We start from the raw sequence: 18,206 nt of genomic DNA on the forward strand, positions 1-18,206 counted from the left end.
CTTAATATATGTATTCTAGTCCATCAAATACTTTGAGTATTTAGGCTGGTTTCAAAGCTTTTTTAATCTATTTATTGTTTTTGCTATATAAATTATGTGTTTTAAAAGACCTACACATGAGGTTCTTATTACTTTTTTGTTTTGTTTTATTTTTGTTTTGAGATGGGGTCTCACTCTGTCACCCAGGTTGGAGTGCAGTGGCATGATCTCAGCTTACTGCAACCTTCACCTCCCAGGCTCAAGCAATTCTCCCACCTCAGCCTCCCAAGCAGCTGGGACCACAGGCACGCATCACTACGCCCAGCTAGTTTTTTGTACTTTTTGGTAGAGATGGGGTTTTGCCATGTTGCCCAGGCTTGTCTTGAACTCCTGAACTCAGGTGATGCACCTGCCTCAGCCTCTCAAAGTGCTGGGATTACAGGCATAAGCAACCATGCCTGGCCAAGGTTCTTATTCTTTTCAATTCTTTCTCTAAAGCAAATTTCTAAGGGTAAGATTACTGGATTAAAAAAATAGTCATTTTAATAGCTCCCCTTACAAATGACCAAATATTAGTTAAATAAATCAAATTAAAGCAATATATTATCCTAGCAAAAATTTACTAGGATTTTAAAATCACTTTTTGTTCAGTTACTAGATATTTATATCACAGCATTAAGATTATATTTTAAAATGATCACAAATTAAATAATTCAATAATTTTGTTATTTTGTTTCCTATAGTGTGAAACACTGTTTACATACCAAGTTCCCTTGACATAATCTTAGAAATATGTCCTCATATACTATAATATTAAACTTTTAACCCTCTCAAATATTTCTCCATTCTAGTGCTTTCTGTTTCATCCTGCTATATTATGTTTTCAATTATAAGTTTTAAATTTTTAATATAGCCATACTAATCTGGCTTGTTGTTTCTTCTATTGCTTCATTAATTCAAAAATGTATTCTGCTGACATAGAATAGTTGAAAGGATTAAAAAAAAACAGACCCAACTGTATGCTGCCTACAAGAGACTCCCTTCAATTTTAAGAACACACAGACTCAAAGAAAAGGGATGGAAAAAGGTATTCTATGAAAATGGAAACAAAAAAGGGCAAGAGTAGCTGTACTAATACAAAAGACATAGACTTTAAGCCAAAAACTGTAAAAAGAGAAAAAGAAGGCCATTATATAAAAGGCCATATAAAATGATTAATACAGCAGGAAGATGTAACAGTTATAAATATATATGCACCCAACATTGTAACAACTAAATATATAAAGGAATTATTAATAGACCTAAAGGGAGCAAACAAGTCTAAACAAAGTTTAAAAATCAAAATCATATCAATTATCTTTTCTGACCACAATGGAATAAAACTAAAAATCAGTAACAGGAGGAACTTTGGAAACTGTACAAATCCATGAAAATTAAACAGCATATTCCTGAATAACCAATGAGTCAATGAAAAAATTTTAAAAATTAGCTGGGCATGGTGGTGGGCACCTATAATCCCAGTTACTTGGGAGGCTGAGGCAGGAAAATCACTTGAACCCAGGGGGTGGAGGTTGCAGTGAGCTGAGAAGAAACCACTTCTCTCCAGCCTGGGCGAAAGAGTGAGACTCTGTCTCAGAAAAGAAAAAATTTAAAAGAAATTTAAAATTTTCTTGAGAAAATGTAAAAAGAAATTTAAAACTAAAAATGTTGTTTCCATGTGAAAATGGAAGCACAACATTCCAAAACCTATGGAATACAGCAAAACCAGTTCTAAGAGGGAAGTTTATGGCAATAAATGCCTACATCAAAAAAGTAGGTGACTGGGCACAGTGGCTCATGCCTGTAATCCCAGCACTTTGGGAGGCCGAGGCTGGCAGATCACCTGAGGTCAGGAATTCGAGACCAGCCTGGCCAACATGGTGAAACCCCATATCTACTAAAAATACAAAATTAGCCGGGCATGGTGGTGGGTGTCTATAATCCCAGCTACTCAGGAGGCTGAGATGGGAGAATCACTTGAACCCGGAAGACAGAGGCTGCAGTAAGCAGAGATGTGCCATTGCACTCCAGCCTGGGCAAAAAGAGCACAACTCCATCTCAAAAAAAGAAAAAAAAAAGGACACACATTGAGGAAAGGACAGTCTCTTCAATAAATGGTGCTGGGAAACTGGATATTTACATGTAGAAGAATGAAACTGGACCCCTATCTCTCATATCTTTCACAAACCAACTCAAAATGGATTAACAGCTTAAATGTAAGACCTGAAACTATGAAACCACTAGAAGTAAGCATGGGGGAAACACTGCATGACACTGGTGCATAGGTAACAGAAGCAAATCTAGACAAATGGGATTATACTAAAGTAAAAAAGCCTATGCACAGTGAAAGAAGCAATCCACAGAGTGAAGAAACAAGCTATAGAATGGGAGAAAATATTCACACACTACCATCTGACAGAATATATAAGGAACTCAAACACCTCAATAGCAAAAAAAAGGCTCATTTTTTAAATGGGCAATAAATCAAAATAGGTATTTCTCAAAAGACATATACAACTATTACGTATCAGGGGAAAAAAAGAAGATATAAAAATCCCAACAGGTATATGAAAAAATGCACATCACTAATAATCAGGGAAATGTAAATCAAAACCACAATAAGATATCACCTCAACTCAGTTATTTAGATTGGCTACTGTCAAAAAGACAAAAAATAATGCATGCTGGCAAGGATGTGGAGAAAGGGGCACTCTTACACACTGTTGTTGGGAATATAAATTAGTACAGCCATTGTGGGAAACAATATGAAGGTTCCTAAAAATTAAAATAGAACTACCACATGATCCAACAATCCTACTACTGGGTATAGATCCAAAAGAAAGAAAATCAGTTTGTCAAATTTACAAGAAAAAAACAAACAACCCCATCAACAAGTGGGCGAAGGATGTGAACAGACACTTCTCAAAAGAAGACATTTATGCAGCCCACAAACACATGAAAAAATGCTCATCATCACTGGCCATCAGAGAAATGCAAATCAAAACCACAATGAGATACCATCTCACACCAGTTAGAATGGCAATCATTAAAAAGTCAGGAAACAACAGGTGCTGGAGAGGATGTGGAGAAATAGGAACACTTTTACACTGTTGGGGGGACTGTAAACTAGTTCAACCACTGTGGAAGTCAGTGTGGCGATTCCTCAGGGATCTAGAACTAGAAATACCATTTGACCCAGCCATCCCATTACTGGATTACCCAAAGGAATATAAATCATGCTGCTATAAAGACACATGCACACATATGTTTATTGCGGCACTATTCACAATAGCAAAGACTTGGAACCAACCCAAATGTCCAACAATGATAGACTGGATTAAGAAAATGTGGCACATATACACCATGGAATACTAGGCAGCCATAAAAAAGGATGAGTTCATGTCCTTTGTAGGGACATGGATGAAGCTGGAAACCATCATTCTCAGCAAACTATCGCAAGGACAAAAAACCAAACACCGTGTGCTCTCACTCATAGGCGGGAATTGAACAATGAGAACACATGGACACAGGAAGGGGAACATCACACACCAGGACCTGCTGTGCGGTGGGGGGAGGGGGGAGGGGTAGCATTAGGAGATATACCTAATGTTAAATGACGAGTTAATGGGTGCAGCACACCAACATGGCACATGTATACATATGTAACAAACCTGCACGTTGTGCACATGTACCCTAAAACTGAAAGTATAATAATAAAAAAAAAAGTAATACAAGTCTATCTTGCTACAAGAAGTTTGTGTGGCTAATAAGGAATTTCTAGCATGAAATTCTTGCCTTCAAAGCAGCCCCCTGGCCTGGATTCTACAATAAAGATCAATCTCATTTTCATCCTTCAAAAAAAAAAAAAGAAAAGAAAAGAAAATCAGTTTGTCAAAGAGATACTTGTACTCCCATGTTTAATACAGCACTATTCATAATAGCCAAGATATGGAATCAACCTAACTATCCATCAACTGATGAATGGACAAAGAAATGTGCAATATATTCACAGAGGAGTACTATTCAGCCATAAAAAAGAATAAAATCCTCTCATTTGCAGCAACATGGATAAGCCTAATGGACATTATGTTAAGTGAAATAAGCCAGACACAGAAAGACAAATACCACATGATCTCACTCGTATGTAAAAGCTAAAAATGTGACCTCATAGAAGTAGAGAGTAAATAGAGGTTAGTGGGGAAGAGGAGATATGGAGGTTGGTCAACAGGTGTAAAAGTCACAGTTACAATGGGATCAGTTCTGGTGACATATGGCACAGTAGGGTGACTACAGTTGACAATAATGTAATGTATATTGCAAAATAGATGAAGAGATGATTTTGAACCATCGCACCACAAAGAAATGACAAGTGTTTTGGTGATGGAAATGTTAACTACCCTAACTTGATCATTACCCAGCGTGTACATTGGCTGGGCACAGTGGCTCACACCTGTAATCCTAGCACTTTGGGAGGCCGAGGTGGGCGGATCACTTGAGCTCAGCAGTTCGAGATACTGTACCCCATAAATATGTACCATTATTATGTCAATTTAAAAAAATAAAACTTTTTAAAAATGTATTCTGCCTTTTAAAATTTTTTTTAGTTTGTGGGTTTATTTTTTAACTTGAATCCTCTTGGAGTACTTGATACATGGTATACAGTAATTTTAAATACCTTTCCCCATGGTCTTAGTTATAATACTCTAGGTTCTTACATAAATTAGATTCTACTTCTCACACTTACATTGGTCTGTTAGTCTTCATTTCTCTTTTTTGGCTACATAAACGATTATGGCCTCACAATATATCTTATCTAATACAGCAAGTCTCCACATTGCCCAATCTCCTTTTGGGCCTTTTTTTTTTTTTCTTTTAAGCTAGTCAAGCATGGTTGTCGGGGGAGACAATATTAAATCAGCTTAACAATAACCCACAATACTCGGACCAATTTGGGCCGTCTTTTGATCCTCTGACTCATTTACTTTTTCATATGAATTTTGAAATTATTTATGTAGACTATACAATGAATTCTATTTACATATTAATAGCAATTAAGTATATTAATTAACTTGGGAAACACTGATATTTTTCCTGTTTAGTCTTGATATCAATGGTTATTGGCTATCTCTCCATTTAACCTATATTTTTCTCATTAAAATGTATCATTTTCAGCCAGATCTGTGGTTCACGCCTGTAATTCTAGCACTTTGGGAGGCCGAGGCAGGAGAATCACTTGAGGCCAGGAGTTCCAAACCAGTCTGAGCAACATAGCAAGACCTTGTCTCCATAAAAATTTTTAAATAAAAAATTAGCTGGGTGTCATGGTCCACCCCTATAGTCCTAGCTACTTGAGAGGCTGAAGCAGAAGGATTTCTTGAGCCCAGGAGTTTGAGAGTGCAGTGAGTCATGATCACACACCACTGCACTCCAACCTGGGCAACAGAGCAAGACCCTGCCTCAAAAATAAAAAATCATTTCTCAGCTTGTTCTTACTTCGATTCTGCTATCATTTTCTACCTTATGTATTTATTAATATTATTGCTTCTTTTTCTTTTTGTTTGGATGATTACACTGTTTGCTTTCAAAAACCTTGAGATCCCTACTGAATAGCTTTGCATTTCCCCTTTTCTTTCTTGAGATGGACTCTCGCTCTGTCACCCAGGCTGGAGTGCAATGGCATGCTCTCAGCTCACTACAACCTCCGCCTCCCAGGTTCAAGTGATTCTCCTGCCTCAGCCTCCCGAGTAACTGGGACTACAAGCGCCCACCACCATGCCCAGCTAATTTTTGTATTTTTAGTAGAGATGGGGTTTCACCATGTTGGTCAGGCTGGTCTCAAAACTCCTAACCTTCAAGTGATCTGCCCACCTGGGCCTCCCAAAGTGCTGGGATTAGACGTATGAACCACTGCATCCAGCCTCCCCTTTTCTTTCTGATTAACATAAATACCAACCTCCAAAGCTACAGGGAGGGGTGAATTGTAGCTTTGCCACCTAACAGCTAGGTAACCCAGAAAAATGTCACTTTATTTCTCTTAATTTCAGTATCTCCAGCAAATCCTCTCTCCTGGATAGAATCTCTCTACTGGAGTGTTGTAAGTTAAATGAGACAGACCTAAAACACTGAACAAGTCCTCAGGAAACAGTAGCTGCAATTTCTATTACCATCGTCTTTATTATTATGAACATTTACATGCATTTTTTTCATAGGACTTGCTTTGGCCTGATCTAAAGATTTTCAACGAAATGCTCGTATTTATATTATAACCCTTATTATATTAGTTTGTTTCTTTGTTGTGCAGAAGTATGAGGTAGAATACATAATCCCTGCTTTTTTTAATTTACCCAGTCTCTTTTGACTTAACATATGATGAGTGTTTTGTGAAACGAATATATACAGGAATTTTTTAATTATCTACTTTTTCATTTAATTTCTGCCACATGTGTTACTTATTTCTATTGCCAGTAACACTGACACGTGGAGAGGTCTCGCTCTGCTTCAGCTTACAGACACTCAGTCACAAAACACTCCCAAGGAGCTCAGCGGCAGGTTCCGTTATTTTTCCAGCTTCACAGGGGAAGAGAAGCAGAGAGAAGGTGAGAACCATACCCAAAGTAACACAAGTGACAGAGGTGGGATTCAAACCAGACACTTGGACTGCAGAATCCAAGCTCTTAACCACCTCACTCCCTGACATTATTCGGCTCAGTTCACCAGCTCTATGATGAAACCTTCAAAATGTTTGTCCTGGTAAGAGTATCTTATCATTTGTCTCTACTACGACTTTGTTTTGTATTATTAGCTGCTACCATTATTTTCGATGTACTTTGGGGACCCACATAAATTTGGTGCCTTTTTATTTAGGGTGTTCATATTTTAGCATTAGTATTTACTATTTATGCAAATGCTTAACTAGCCCCTTTTATTCTAATATCTACATCAAAAAGTACAAGTTTTCATTGTATTCTTTATGAGTGCAATAATATATTTTAGTTTTTAATACTTTATTTACTAATGTATGTATATATAGCTCTTCTTTTTCCAAAAGCAATTTTATTTTTATTTATTTATTTATTTATTTATTTATTTTGAGACGGAGTCTCGCTCTGTCACCCAGGCTGGAGTGCAGTGGCGCAATCTTGGCTCTTTGCAAGCTGCGCCTCCCAGGTTCACGCCATTCTCCTGCCTCAGCCTCCCGAGTAGCTGGGACTACAGGAGCCCACCACCATGCCTGGCTAATTTTTTGTATTTTTTAGTAGAGACAGGGTTTCACCGTGTTGGCCAGGATGGTCTCGATCTCCTGACCTTGTGATCCGCCCACCTCGGCCTCCCAGAGTGCTGGGATTACAGGTGTGAGCCACCGCGCCCAGCCTCCAAAAGCAATTTTAAATACTCACAATATCTTTTCTTTTTTATGTATTTTCCACATTGTATAGTCTTGTTTTTGTTTTGTTTTGTTTTGTTTTGTTTTGAAAGAGATGAGGACTTACTTTGTTGCCCCAGCTGGTCTCAAACTCCTACCTCAAGTGATCCTCTCACCTTGGCCTCCCAAAGTGCTGGGATTACAGGTGTGAACTACCTCGCAGGGCTCAGTCTTCTTTTTTTAGTAATATTTTAAAGATACAGAAACATTAACTGTTTACCATACTGAGAACATCTTACTTATAAAAAACTAAATGTTGGCCAGGCGCGGTGGCTTACATCGGTAATCCCAGCACTCTGGGAGGCTGAGGCGGGCGGATCACAAGGTCAGGAGTTCAGGACCAGCGTGGCCAAAATGGTGAAACCCTGTCTCTACTAAAAATACAAAATTACCGGGTGCAGTGGCGGGCGCCTGTAGTTCCAACTACTCGGGAGGCTGAGGCAGGAGAATCGCTTGAACCCAGGAGTTGGAGGTTGTGGTGAGCTGAGATTGTGCCACTGCACTCCAGCCTGGGCGACAGAGCAAGACTCCGTCTTAAAATAAATAAATAAATAAAATAAAAGGTCTTTCTACTTTAAGGAAGTGAGATAAAGAGGGAAACAGAACAGGAAATTCTTCAACTCAGCTAGTAACTGATCTCTTGGGCATACCTTCACCTTAAATATCTTAAAGATATCCTTCCATCAGCCCCAGATTTTTATTATCTGGTTTATTAAATGTATGAAGTTATTATAATTTGCATTTTTTGCATACTTGTGTCTCCTATAATCTACATCTGCTTAAAATTTTTAAAAAAAATTTTTTTTTTTGAGACAGAGTCTTGCTCTGTTGCCCAGGCTGGAGTACAGTGGCCCGATCTCGGCTCACTGCAAGCTCCGCCTCCCGGGTTCACGCCATTCTCCTGCCTCAGCCTCCTGAGTAGCTGGGACTACAGGCGCCCGCCACCATGCCTGGCTAACTTTTCGTATTTTTTCAGTAGAGACGGGGTTTCACCGTGCTAGCCAGGATGGTCTCGATCTCCTGACTTCGTGATCCGCCCTCCTCGGCCTCCCAAAGTGCTGGGATTATAGGCATGAGCCACCGCGCCTGGCCTAAAATTTTAAAAATTATCATTAAAGTTCAAAATTTAAAACAGTTTATGTCTAGACATAATTTTATCAGTCTCTAGTTAAAAGAGTCATAAGTGTCTTTCCAGTTTCCAGGGTAAAATCTTTTTTGCAATAATGGGATATTTTCTACTACTATGATTAAATACAAACCCTGTGTCACTTCTTTATACATTTTCCTGACACAATTATCTCCATGCTCTTTTAAATAAATCGGCAATTTTTTTCTTAAAAGTCTCGTGTAGTTAATTCCTTTATTTATTTATTTATTTATTTATTTTTTGAGACAGAGTCTCGCTCTGATGCCCAGGCTGGAGTGCAGTGGCTCGATCTCAGCTCACTGCCACCTCTGCCTCCCGGGGTTAAACGATTCTCCTGCTTCAGCCTCCCAAGTAGCTGGGATTACAGGCACACACCACTGTGCGCAGCTAATTTTTGTATTTTTAGTAGAGTCGGGGTTTCACCATGCTGGCCAGGCTGGTCTCAAACTCCTGACCTCATGATCTGCCCACTAGGCTGCCCAAAGTGCTAGGATTATAAGAGTGAGCCACCGTGCACGGCCTGTCTTCCTGTTTTTTAATTCTTTCTTTTTTTTTTTTTCTTGAGACGGAGTTTCGCTCTTGTTGCCCAGGTTAGAGTGCAATGGCGCGATCTCGGCTCACTGCAACCTCCGCCTCCACCCGGGTTCAAGCGATTCTCCAGCCTCAGCCTCCCAAGTAGCTGTGATTACAGGCACCTGCTACCATGCCCGGGTAATTTTTTGTATTTTTTAATAGAGATGGGGTTTCACCATGTTGGCCAGGCTGATCTCTAACTCCAGACCTCAGGTGATCCACCCTCCTTGGCCTCCCAAAGTGCTGGGATTACAGGTGTGAGCCACCATGCCTGGCCTCTTTTTTAATTCTTTAATTTGTCCACAGCATCACTGTTGTATGCCAATGATCCTACTTGTTTTATTCTAATAATAGTCTTACTTGCCCTACACCTAACACCTTGACGACAGTCTTTTTCCCCCCTCAACTTGTTTTTCTGTGGATTTTAGACTCTTATTAAGTCTTTTTAGAAGACATTTTGCCCATTCACTGAATTATCTGATTCCCGTCACTTTTTAATTTCAGTTATGGTTGATTATTTTCAAGATTCTTTTAGGTTCTTTTTTTAGGCCGATAAATTTTTTCTTTTTCTTAAGCTACTTTTTCTGAATATAATAGATTTTTTCTTGTTTCATATTACTTTTCAGACCTTTCAGTAGGTTTATTCAAATACAGAAGGTATCATCTATTGCTCCATCATCTTTTCAGCTGGTGCCCATACTGGAGATTTTCAGTTTGTTTTTTAAAGCATTTTTATAGTAAACAGTCACTTAATATAAATTAAAATTCAACCTCTGATGGTAGGTATAACGAAGCTCTCAATTTGGCAATAAAAATTTTTATTTTTTTGAGACAGAGTTTCGCTTTTGTTGCCCAGGCTGGAGTGCAATGGTGCAATCTCGGCTCACTGCAACCTCCACCTCCTGGGTTCAAGCGATTCTCCTGCCTCAGCCTCCCAAGTAGCTGGGATTACAAGTCATGTGCCACCATGCCCGGTAATTTTGTATTTTTAGTAGAGACAGGGTTTCTCCATGTTGGTCAGGCTGGTCTCGAACTCCTGACCTCAGGTGATCCCCCTGCCTCGGTCTCCCAAAGTGCTGAGATTACAGGCGTGAGCCACTGTGCCTGGCAAAAACATTTTATCATTTCAATTTTTATTTTAGATTCAGGGGCACATGTGCAGGTTTGTTACATGTGTATACTGTATGATGCTGAAGTTTGGGGCATGAATGATCCTGTCTCCCAGGTGGTGAGCACAGTACCTAGTAGGTAATTTTTCAGCCCTATAGGTACTACTCGGCTCTAGTACCCAAGTTTTTCAGTACTGCTTGGGTACTGCAGCCCAAACAGTCCCTAGTGTCTCCTGTTCCCACCTTTATGTTCATGAGTACCCAATGCTTAGCTCCACTTAGTAGTGAGAACATGCAGTATTTGGCTTTCTATTCCTGTGTTAATTTACTTAGGATATTGGCCTCCAACTGCATCCATGTTGCTGCAAAGGACATGATTTCATTCTTTTTTTATGGTTGCATAGTAGAATATTTTATTTTACATGAAAGAATAGCCTTGTCCTTAAAAAGCAACAAGGTCTAGAATAGGAGTAAAACCTTCAGAGAAAATGCATTTGTTATCATCAGGGAGGCAGGGCCCTGGAATAACTGCCACTCCCTCAACTTGCACCACTCTGCTGGCCCCTGGAGAATACCCTGGTGTCTCACTCCTTCCTTCTCTGGTCCAGCAAGAGGGTTATGCACTAGAGAGGAGGAAAATAAAACATAGTCTATCAAGGTTGTTCATCCCTGAGAACTGGCTTTTTAAAGTATGAGTAGATGAAAAGATAAAAATAGATGCTGTGCATTCCTAGGCATCCTCCCCTGACTGTATTTCTTCCGACTCTTTATATAGCTTCTTTGTTTCCTTAGCTGCAAAACTGAAATTAACTTGTGAAGGGCTTTAGACATGAGAGCATTAAGGATCATATCAAACAAGCCCCAAAGCAAACACAACTGAGTGTGAACTGATACATACGTGATAACAGCATTCAGATTTCCAGTAGACGGTCAAGTTGGTCCAGAGAAGTTCATTATGGATGAGTAGCAAAGCCTGATCCATCTTCAGCTCTGCATGTCTTTTTTTGTCTAAGTCTGGCAGAAATTAGGAAAAGTTAAAAAAAAAAAAAAGGCACCCAAAAGATGTGTTAGAGACAAAGTACATTCGTGTGAACAGTTGCTTCCAGTAGTGCTTCTCAAAAGCTTACACTCTGGGATTTCTGGGGTCTCTCACACATTACTTTGTGTATGCGCAGATATATGTGCGTGCATGCATGCATGTGCACACACACACATGCATGCATGTGCACACACACAGGCCTCCTTTTGCACAGATGTCTCTACTACAAGAGGATTCAGTCAACACCACTCAAATCCAGTGCATCAAAGGATCGTGTAAGGAACTTATATTCATCGAGTGCTAAGATGTGACATGTACTGAATTTAGTAGTTTCCCTACAATAATGACAATCTTATGAGCTAGGTATTTTCCCCACTTTACAGATGAATAAATTAAGCCTCTCGAGAATTAGATAACTGCCTGTGACCACGGTTTTTCAATGAAATAATTGATATGAACCCAATTTGTATTACTCTAAAGTTCAAGCTTTCTCCCCTACCATGTTACTCAGCTGCGATTGTAGCCAGGCAGCTTGTTAGAAATGCAGAACCTGCTTGAGTCAGACAGGTTAGTGAGGCCCAGGGATGGGGTGCACGTGTCTTGAAAGTTTGAGAAGTGCTGCTTTCTATCACTTTGTTTTGGAGTTTGGAATATGCTAATTCCCATGGCAGATCAGAGAGGGGTAAGCAGACAGTTTTAAGACAAGCCTCAGTCTGAAGGGCAGAGAAACTCACTGCTCCTGGATTGGGAGCAGTGAATCCTGGATTGGGAGCATGCCCCAATCCAGAAACTCACACAGCTCACCAGTTCACTAGATGATGTGCTGAGGATGACAGAAAGATGATGCACATTCTAAAATCACGTGTGCCAATTTGGTAGGAAAAATAAAGTGAACTGCTTTTGTCTAAAAGTTAAAGCAAAGTGGTTCATTTCAACCAACTGGGCCATTTATATGATATTATATAAAAGAGAAGTTAATTTATCCTCTGAATAAATTTACCCAAAAGAAAAAAATGGGGAACTACTTAATAACACAATGAGGAAGGTAAGAACTCGGTCTCTATTTTGCAATAGGAAAGCTTCCTCTGGGCTCCCTAGTCACTCATTTGAATGGCAGAATCATGAATTCTTCACGCAGCCAGCTCAATCCCTCTTTCTTTCTTTTTTTTTTTTTTAAATGGAGTCTTGCTCTGTCACCCAGGCTGGAGTGCAGTGGCGCGATCTCGGCTCACTGCAATCTTTACCACTCGGGTTCAAGCCATTCTCCTGCCTCAGCCTCCTGAGTAGCTGGGACTACAGGCACGCACCACCAAACCCAGCTAATTTTTGTATTTTTAGTAGTGACGGTGTTTCACCACATTGGCCAGGATGGTCTCGATCTCTTGACCTCGTGATCTGCCTGCCTCGGCCTCCCAAAGTGCTGGGATTATAGGCATGAGCCACTGTGCCGGGCCTCAATCCCTCATTTTTAAGTTTATCTTACTTTACCCTTATTTAGCTCTCAGTGAAGACAAGCCCTGCAGTATAAAACTCTTAATCCACTAGAGCTGGCTCTTCCTTGGTGATGAAGGGGTAGAGATTGAGCCATGGGGATGGTTTAGGTTAAAGAATGCTTTTTTTTTGGCCATCATGAGGATCTAACAACAGAGTAGAAGGAAGGATGCCCTAGGTCAGCACGCAGGGTGGTGGGAGGGCTTTCATCTTCCTTACCCAAGCCTCTCTTTTCACTTTTCTAGAAGTTCGGAAGTTGTTATATGATGAAATAGCCTCCTTTAATGTTTATTTCTGGGTGCCAAGGGAGGCCCATTCCTCTAACATTCTGATCATTCTTCTCAAAGGCCTATGATCTAAACATTTCACCATGGCATCCACTTAGCTGTGAGGCTGCACACACAGTCTCCACCTCTGAAATCTGAACTTCATTTACCAGTGGTGCTGTTTGAACTTCATAATGCCAGCACTTCCTGAACACTTACTGTGTGCTTGGCTTGTGCTCCTGAGTGCCTTATATCACAAGGAAACGGCAAAATCAGGGGACTGGTATAAGTGGTGAAGCTGGGCTTGAATCTAAGCTTTGTCTTCAGAGCCAGTACCCCTAACCTCTCTTTCTTTAAAACATTACTTTTCAAAGAATGAAGTTGTAGCCAAATCTTGAAATTTTTCATTTACCCTAAGTGAGAACAAATAAAGCTTTCAGCAAAAAAATAATAATAATAATAATCCACTACAGCTTTTGGTTCTCTAGGCCAAAGAAAGCTTTCACAATCATTTTTTCTGTTCTTTGGTCTCCTGGAAAGCTTTCAGTGGAAGCGATGTTTGGGACCTGGAGTATGACGTAGTGGGATAAATTCAAGTTAAACTTGAATCTGAACCCCAACCTGCCTCAGTTTCCTCACCAATAAATTAAGGGTCATAAGAGTATGTGCCTCATGAAACCGTTGGGAAAGCTAAACTTGACCATCTACAAAGTGGCTGGCACAGAAACAAGTGCTCAACACATAGACATTACAGTGATCCAGGCCACATCCAACCAATGTAGAGACCAACAGAGCCTCTTCAGGATCAGGAACATCCAGTTAAAATTTTTTTTTTTTTTTTTTTTTTTTTGAGACAGAGTCTCGCTCTGTCTCCCAGGCTGGAGTGCAGTGGCAAGATCTCGGCCCACTGCAGCCTCAACCTCCTTAGTTCAAGCAATCCTCCCACCTCAGCCTCCCAAGTAGCTGGGACTACAGGGGCATGCCAGCACATCCAGCTAATTTTTTTTTGTCTTTTTTTGTAGACACAGGGTTTCACCATGTTACCTAGGCTGGTCTCAACCTCCTGGGGTCAAGTGATCTGCCCACCTCGACCTCCCAAAAGTGCTAGGACTACAGGCGTGAGCCACCACACCGGGCCCAAGAGTAAAATCCGTAACCAAAAACAGGCTTTTGAATAGCTTCTGATATACATTACAAAATTTCTCTCCAATTCAGTTGTGCTGATTTCTAATGACAACTGTGATGGTTGAGATCTCCCAGGTAATACAAAGAACCACACTTACCAAAGAACCACCAGGCCCCAAGAGCCCTATGAAATAGCTCCTGGTGGGCCAGGCACGGTGGCTCACACCTGTAATCCCAGCAGTTTGGGAGGCCAAGGAGGGTGGATCATGAGATCAGGGGATCGAGACCATCCTGGCTAACACGGTGAAACCCCATCTCTACTAAAAAATACAAAAAAAAAAAAAAAAAATTAGCCAGGCGTGATGGTGGGTGCCTATAGTCCCAGCTACTCGGGAGGCTGAGTCAGGAGAATGGTGTGAACCCAGGAGGTGGAGCTTGCAGTGAGCTGAGTTCGCACCACTGCACTCCAGCCTGGGCGACAGAGCGAGACTCTGTCTCAAAAAAAAAAAGAAAGAAAGAAAGAAATAGCTCCTGGTGTCTCCATTTTGGGATGAGGCATCTGAGGCCTAAAGAGGTCAAGCAGCTTGCCCAAAGTCACCTACTAGCAGCCAGGATTTAAGCTGAGGTCAGTCTAACTGTGCACATAACGGCTAACCAGTCTCCTGAGCCTCAACAGGTCCCTCCCTATAAGCCCAGCCAGATTAGCCTTTCCATGTTTCCCTTATTTGTTAGCCTGGTGGACAGAAAATGGCACGTCCTAATTATTTTAGTTTTGAATTTGTGATTAACAAGTTTGAACATGTTTTCCAAATGTTCACCATCAGTATGTGACTTTCATATTAATTCTTGAATTATTTATTTATTTAACCACCTTTATTTAATCCCTGACACCTTCTGAGGTATTTGCATAACTTCTCTACATTAAAGACAAAAATATTAAATCCTTTGTCAATTTGTCATCATTGTTTTAAAATAGTTCTTTTTCATTTCCCTTCTTCAGTTTTAATGGCTTCCATTTTCAAATTTCTAGTCACTCTCTGTAGACTTTTTCCTACACTTGATCATACCCAAGAGACCACGAAGCCATGAGCTTTTCCTTCGTAATTTCTCCACACATCATCATCCCTTCGTAGATGGAATAAGTACTGTGTGTACTCATGTTTCTCTAAGCCTTTGGTGGTGGGCGGAATAAGGTACTTGTTTTATACTTAGATTATCCACACGAATTTTAGGCTGAAAGCTCTTCATTGTCAATGTTACTAACTATGCTATTTGGGAATGTGCAGAGGGGCTCAGTCTTCATTGAATGTCAAAATTACCTGAGGAAGCTCTAAAAAAACTACAAAAGTTACCAACGCCCTGGCCCCATTCCAGACCAATTAAATCAGAATCTCTGCCCAATCAGCATGATTTTTTTAATTTCCCACAAAAAACAACGAACCTCCCAAAGGGATTCGAGTGTGCAGCCGAGGGTGAAGACCACAGCGAGGGAACCACAGCTAGAGACTGTCAGAGTAACGCCAGCGGATTTTGACACCTTTTTTTTTCACTTTGCATTATTTGAATGTGGTTTTTAAAAATAATAATAACAGTCTGTATCACTTACAGACACGACCAAAGGACCCAATTACTAAGCCATCAAATAAGTCATCAAATATGACCTCGAAACTGAGCTTGATGTTCAGCTTCAAGAAAAAGCTGTCACCTTCCCACACAGCAGCTGACCTAAGAAATTCCAGGGCAATACCCCCAGAGCGTTACAGACAAAAGAACAATTAATTCCTTCTCTCTCCTCTGGTCTACCTCGTCTTGGTGGGCAAATTACCAAATAAAGTCACCTTCCAATGGTGCGGGGATAAATGTGCTGCTTGTGTATTACACCTTTATTTCCTTTCCAAATATTTAATTTCTGGTCTAGCTCTCCGCTCGTGAGTTATCTTTGCTGGGCATATTTTTAAAGACATAGTCTACTTTTTTTTTTTTTTCAAGTAAATGCTGAATTTTCAAAAAGGAAGATGATGACGTTTTTAGTAGGAAAGCTGTGCGGCCCAAACATGGGCTCCAGGTGACAGGGAAAGCCTTGCGGTCCCAACGCGGCTTCCCCTCACTACGTGTGATTACTATTTACAAACCACCTCTCTCTAAAAGTAAGTGCCCTTTGATAAGCTAATACTGGTGCTAAAATGCAAAGAGTGTTCGGCGGGATCAGTCCCTGACAAATTGTGATCAGGCAGATTACATAACCTCCCCGGGGTCCTTGCAATTTTAAAGGAGGGGAGGGCAGGAGATCCAGGTTGGGTGGATCAAGGATCACACAAAATGTAATCCTCTGAGCCCCTTTTCCAAAATTCACAACGCCTTTCTCCTCCAGCTTCTGCTTGGAGAGGAGGGGTCGTTTGAACTCCATACACAGACACTAAAACTTCGTATTCTGACCAAGAAAAGGGCACGAGAGGGGAAAGAAAGACAGGTGACTCCCACCGTCCCTCCTACCCAAAGGGGTTTGCGATGCTTGCCCGACCCCTCTGGGAGGGGCGTGTGCGAAGGACCTAGGGCCTGGGGCTCCCCGGTGCAGGGGTCTAGATGGAGACCTGGAATCTGTATTTGTCACCGTTTTCCCCAGAGAGTTCGGAGAGCAAGCCAGTTGTGCAATCACGGTATGAGCTGAGCGCCTCTTAAGCCAGCGCACCGGACAAACGCCCGGGGTCCGGGGCCCGGGGCAAAAGCGCCCAGCCCGACCCCTCCCAGGCGGCGGCGGCGGCTTCCCTGTCACCCTGGAGGAAAAACGCTCCGAGGGGAGACGCGCGGAGGGCTCGCCCGGGACCGGGCTGCAGGCCGCGCCCTCACCGCCTTCTCCGCGGTTCCTCACCCGCCGCACATCTACGCAGGTTCAACCCCAGCGCGGGGCGAACGCGCGTCCCGGCCCCAGGCTTCCCACCCGCTGAAGCCAATGGGTCGCACGGCTCCGGCGCCACGTCCTCGGGGGCGAGGTCCTCAGGGAAGGGACCCTGCTCTAAGTCCCTCCGAACAGTGGACTGGGTGCAGGGGGAGTCCGAGACCCCCGATCCTCGGCTGGCCCGCCTCCTGGCTGCCGGTTTGTGGGGTCCCGGTGTCCCGATCCGAGGCCTCTGTTTAGACGGAAGGCGCCAGGACGCAGGCTCCGCTGGGGTGGGCGCCGCCTGGGCGCCCAGGTTCCACTCCGCCGCGGTCCGAACCGCCCCCTCCCCCGCCTCCGCGGGGCCCGGTCGCAGCACCCCGAAGTCCGGCCTCCGGTCTGGGGCGCGGGACCGCGAAGTCGCAGCAACAGCCCAGGCCACGGGGGCGGTTCCGGCCCGGCCTAGCGCTCGGCGCCGCGCACGGAGATAGGGGCGGCGCCGCGGGGAGGAGACGCTGCGCTCGGAGCCGGACGGGCGGCGGTAGGAGGTGTGCACTCACCTCGTGGCGGTGCGGCCTGGGCATCGCGCCCCGAAGAGCCGCCGGGGGCCAGCAGCGCGGCGCTCAGCACGGAAGTGGCCAGCAGCAGCGCGGCCAGCGCCCTGCCCGCCCCGCTCATGCCCGCCGCCCGCTCGGCCGCCCCTGCCTGCCCGCCGCGCCCCGCCCTGCGCTGCTCCGCCGCGGACGCCCGCGCGCCCGTCATCGCCCCCTCCGCTGCCGTCACCGCCGCCTGAGTCACCGCGGGAGACGGAGGCGCCCGGGAGCCGCGGGCGGGGGAACCCAGGGGCTGGGCCGGGCCATGCTAGGCCCTGCCTTGGGGGAGCTGGCCAGGAAAGAAGCCGAGGCTCTGCGCCCCTGCGTTGGGAGTGTTTGTCTTCGGGAGGAGAAACAACCGGAAGAGAGGCCCCTGCAGGCCAGGAGCCTTTCTCCCCCGCCCCACCTTCTCCAGCCGCATTCTACCAAACTCCCGCGCCCGCCGGCCACCCTCCGCACGGGTGTCAGAGCCCTCGGTCCCTGTTTTGGAAAACGCCTCAGTAAGCAAGACTGCAGAGTCCCTGCCCCCAAGGCGTTTATTACCCAG

At 43.2% G+C, this 18,206-nt stretch overlaps 1 protein-coding gene across 3 annotated transcripts in view; it reads right to left on the reverse strand.

The window, feature by feature from the left end:
* The window catches only part of HGSNAT (heparan-alpha-glucosaminide N-acetyltransferase), a 58,879-nt gene extending 41,089 nt beyond the window's left edge, over positions 1-17,790 (reverse strand). Inside the window, exons 1-2 of one of the 3 annotated variants that reach the window (XM_031013699.3) lie at positions 17,627-17,790; positions 11,169-11,284 (exon numbers count right to left, since the gene is read on the reverse strand). In XM_031013699.3, coding sequence (XP_030869559.3) covers positions 11,169-11,284; positions 17,627-17,744 — 234 coding nt within the window. In that variant the 5' untranslated portion in view covers positions 17,745-17,790. The remainder of the gene's footprint in view (positions 1-11,168; positions 11,285-17,626) is intronic. The other 2 variants (XM_031013702.3, XM_031013701.3) reach the window with 2 other exon arrangements.
* Positions 17,791-18,206: the final 416 nt, after the last annotated feature.

Source organism: Gorilla gorilla, chromosome 7 (genome assembly GCF_029281585.2).
Source record: "Gorilla gorilla gorilla isolate KB3781 chromosome 7, NHGRI_mGorGor1-v2.1_pri, whole genome shotgun sequence".
Lineage (NCBI taxonomy): Eukaryota > Metazoa > Chordata > Mammalia > Primates > Hominidae > Gorilla > Gorilla gorilla.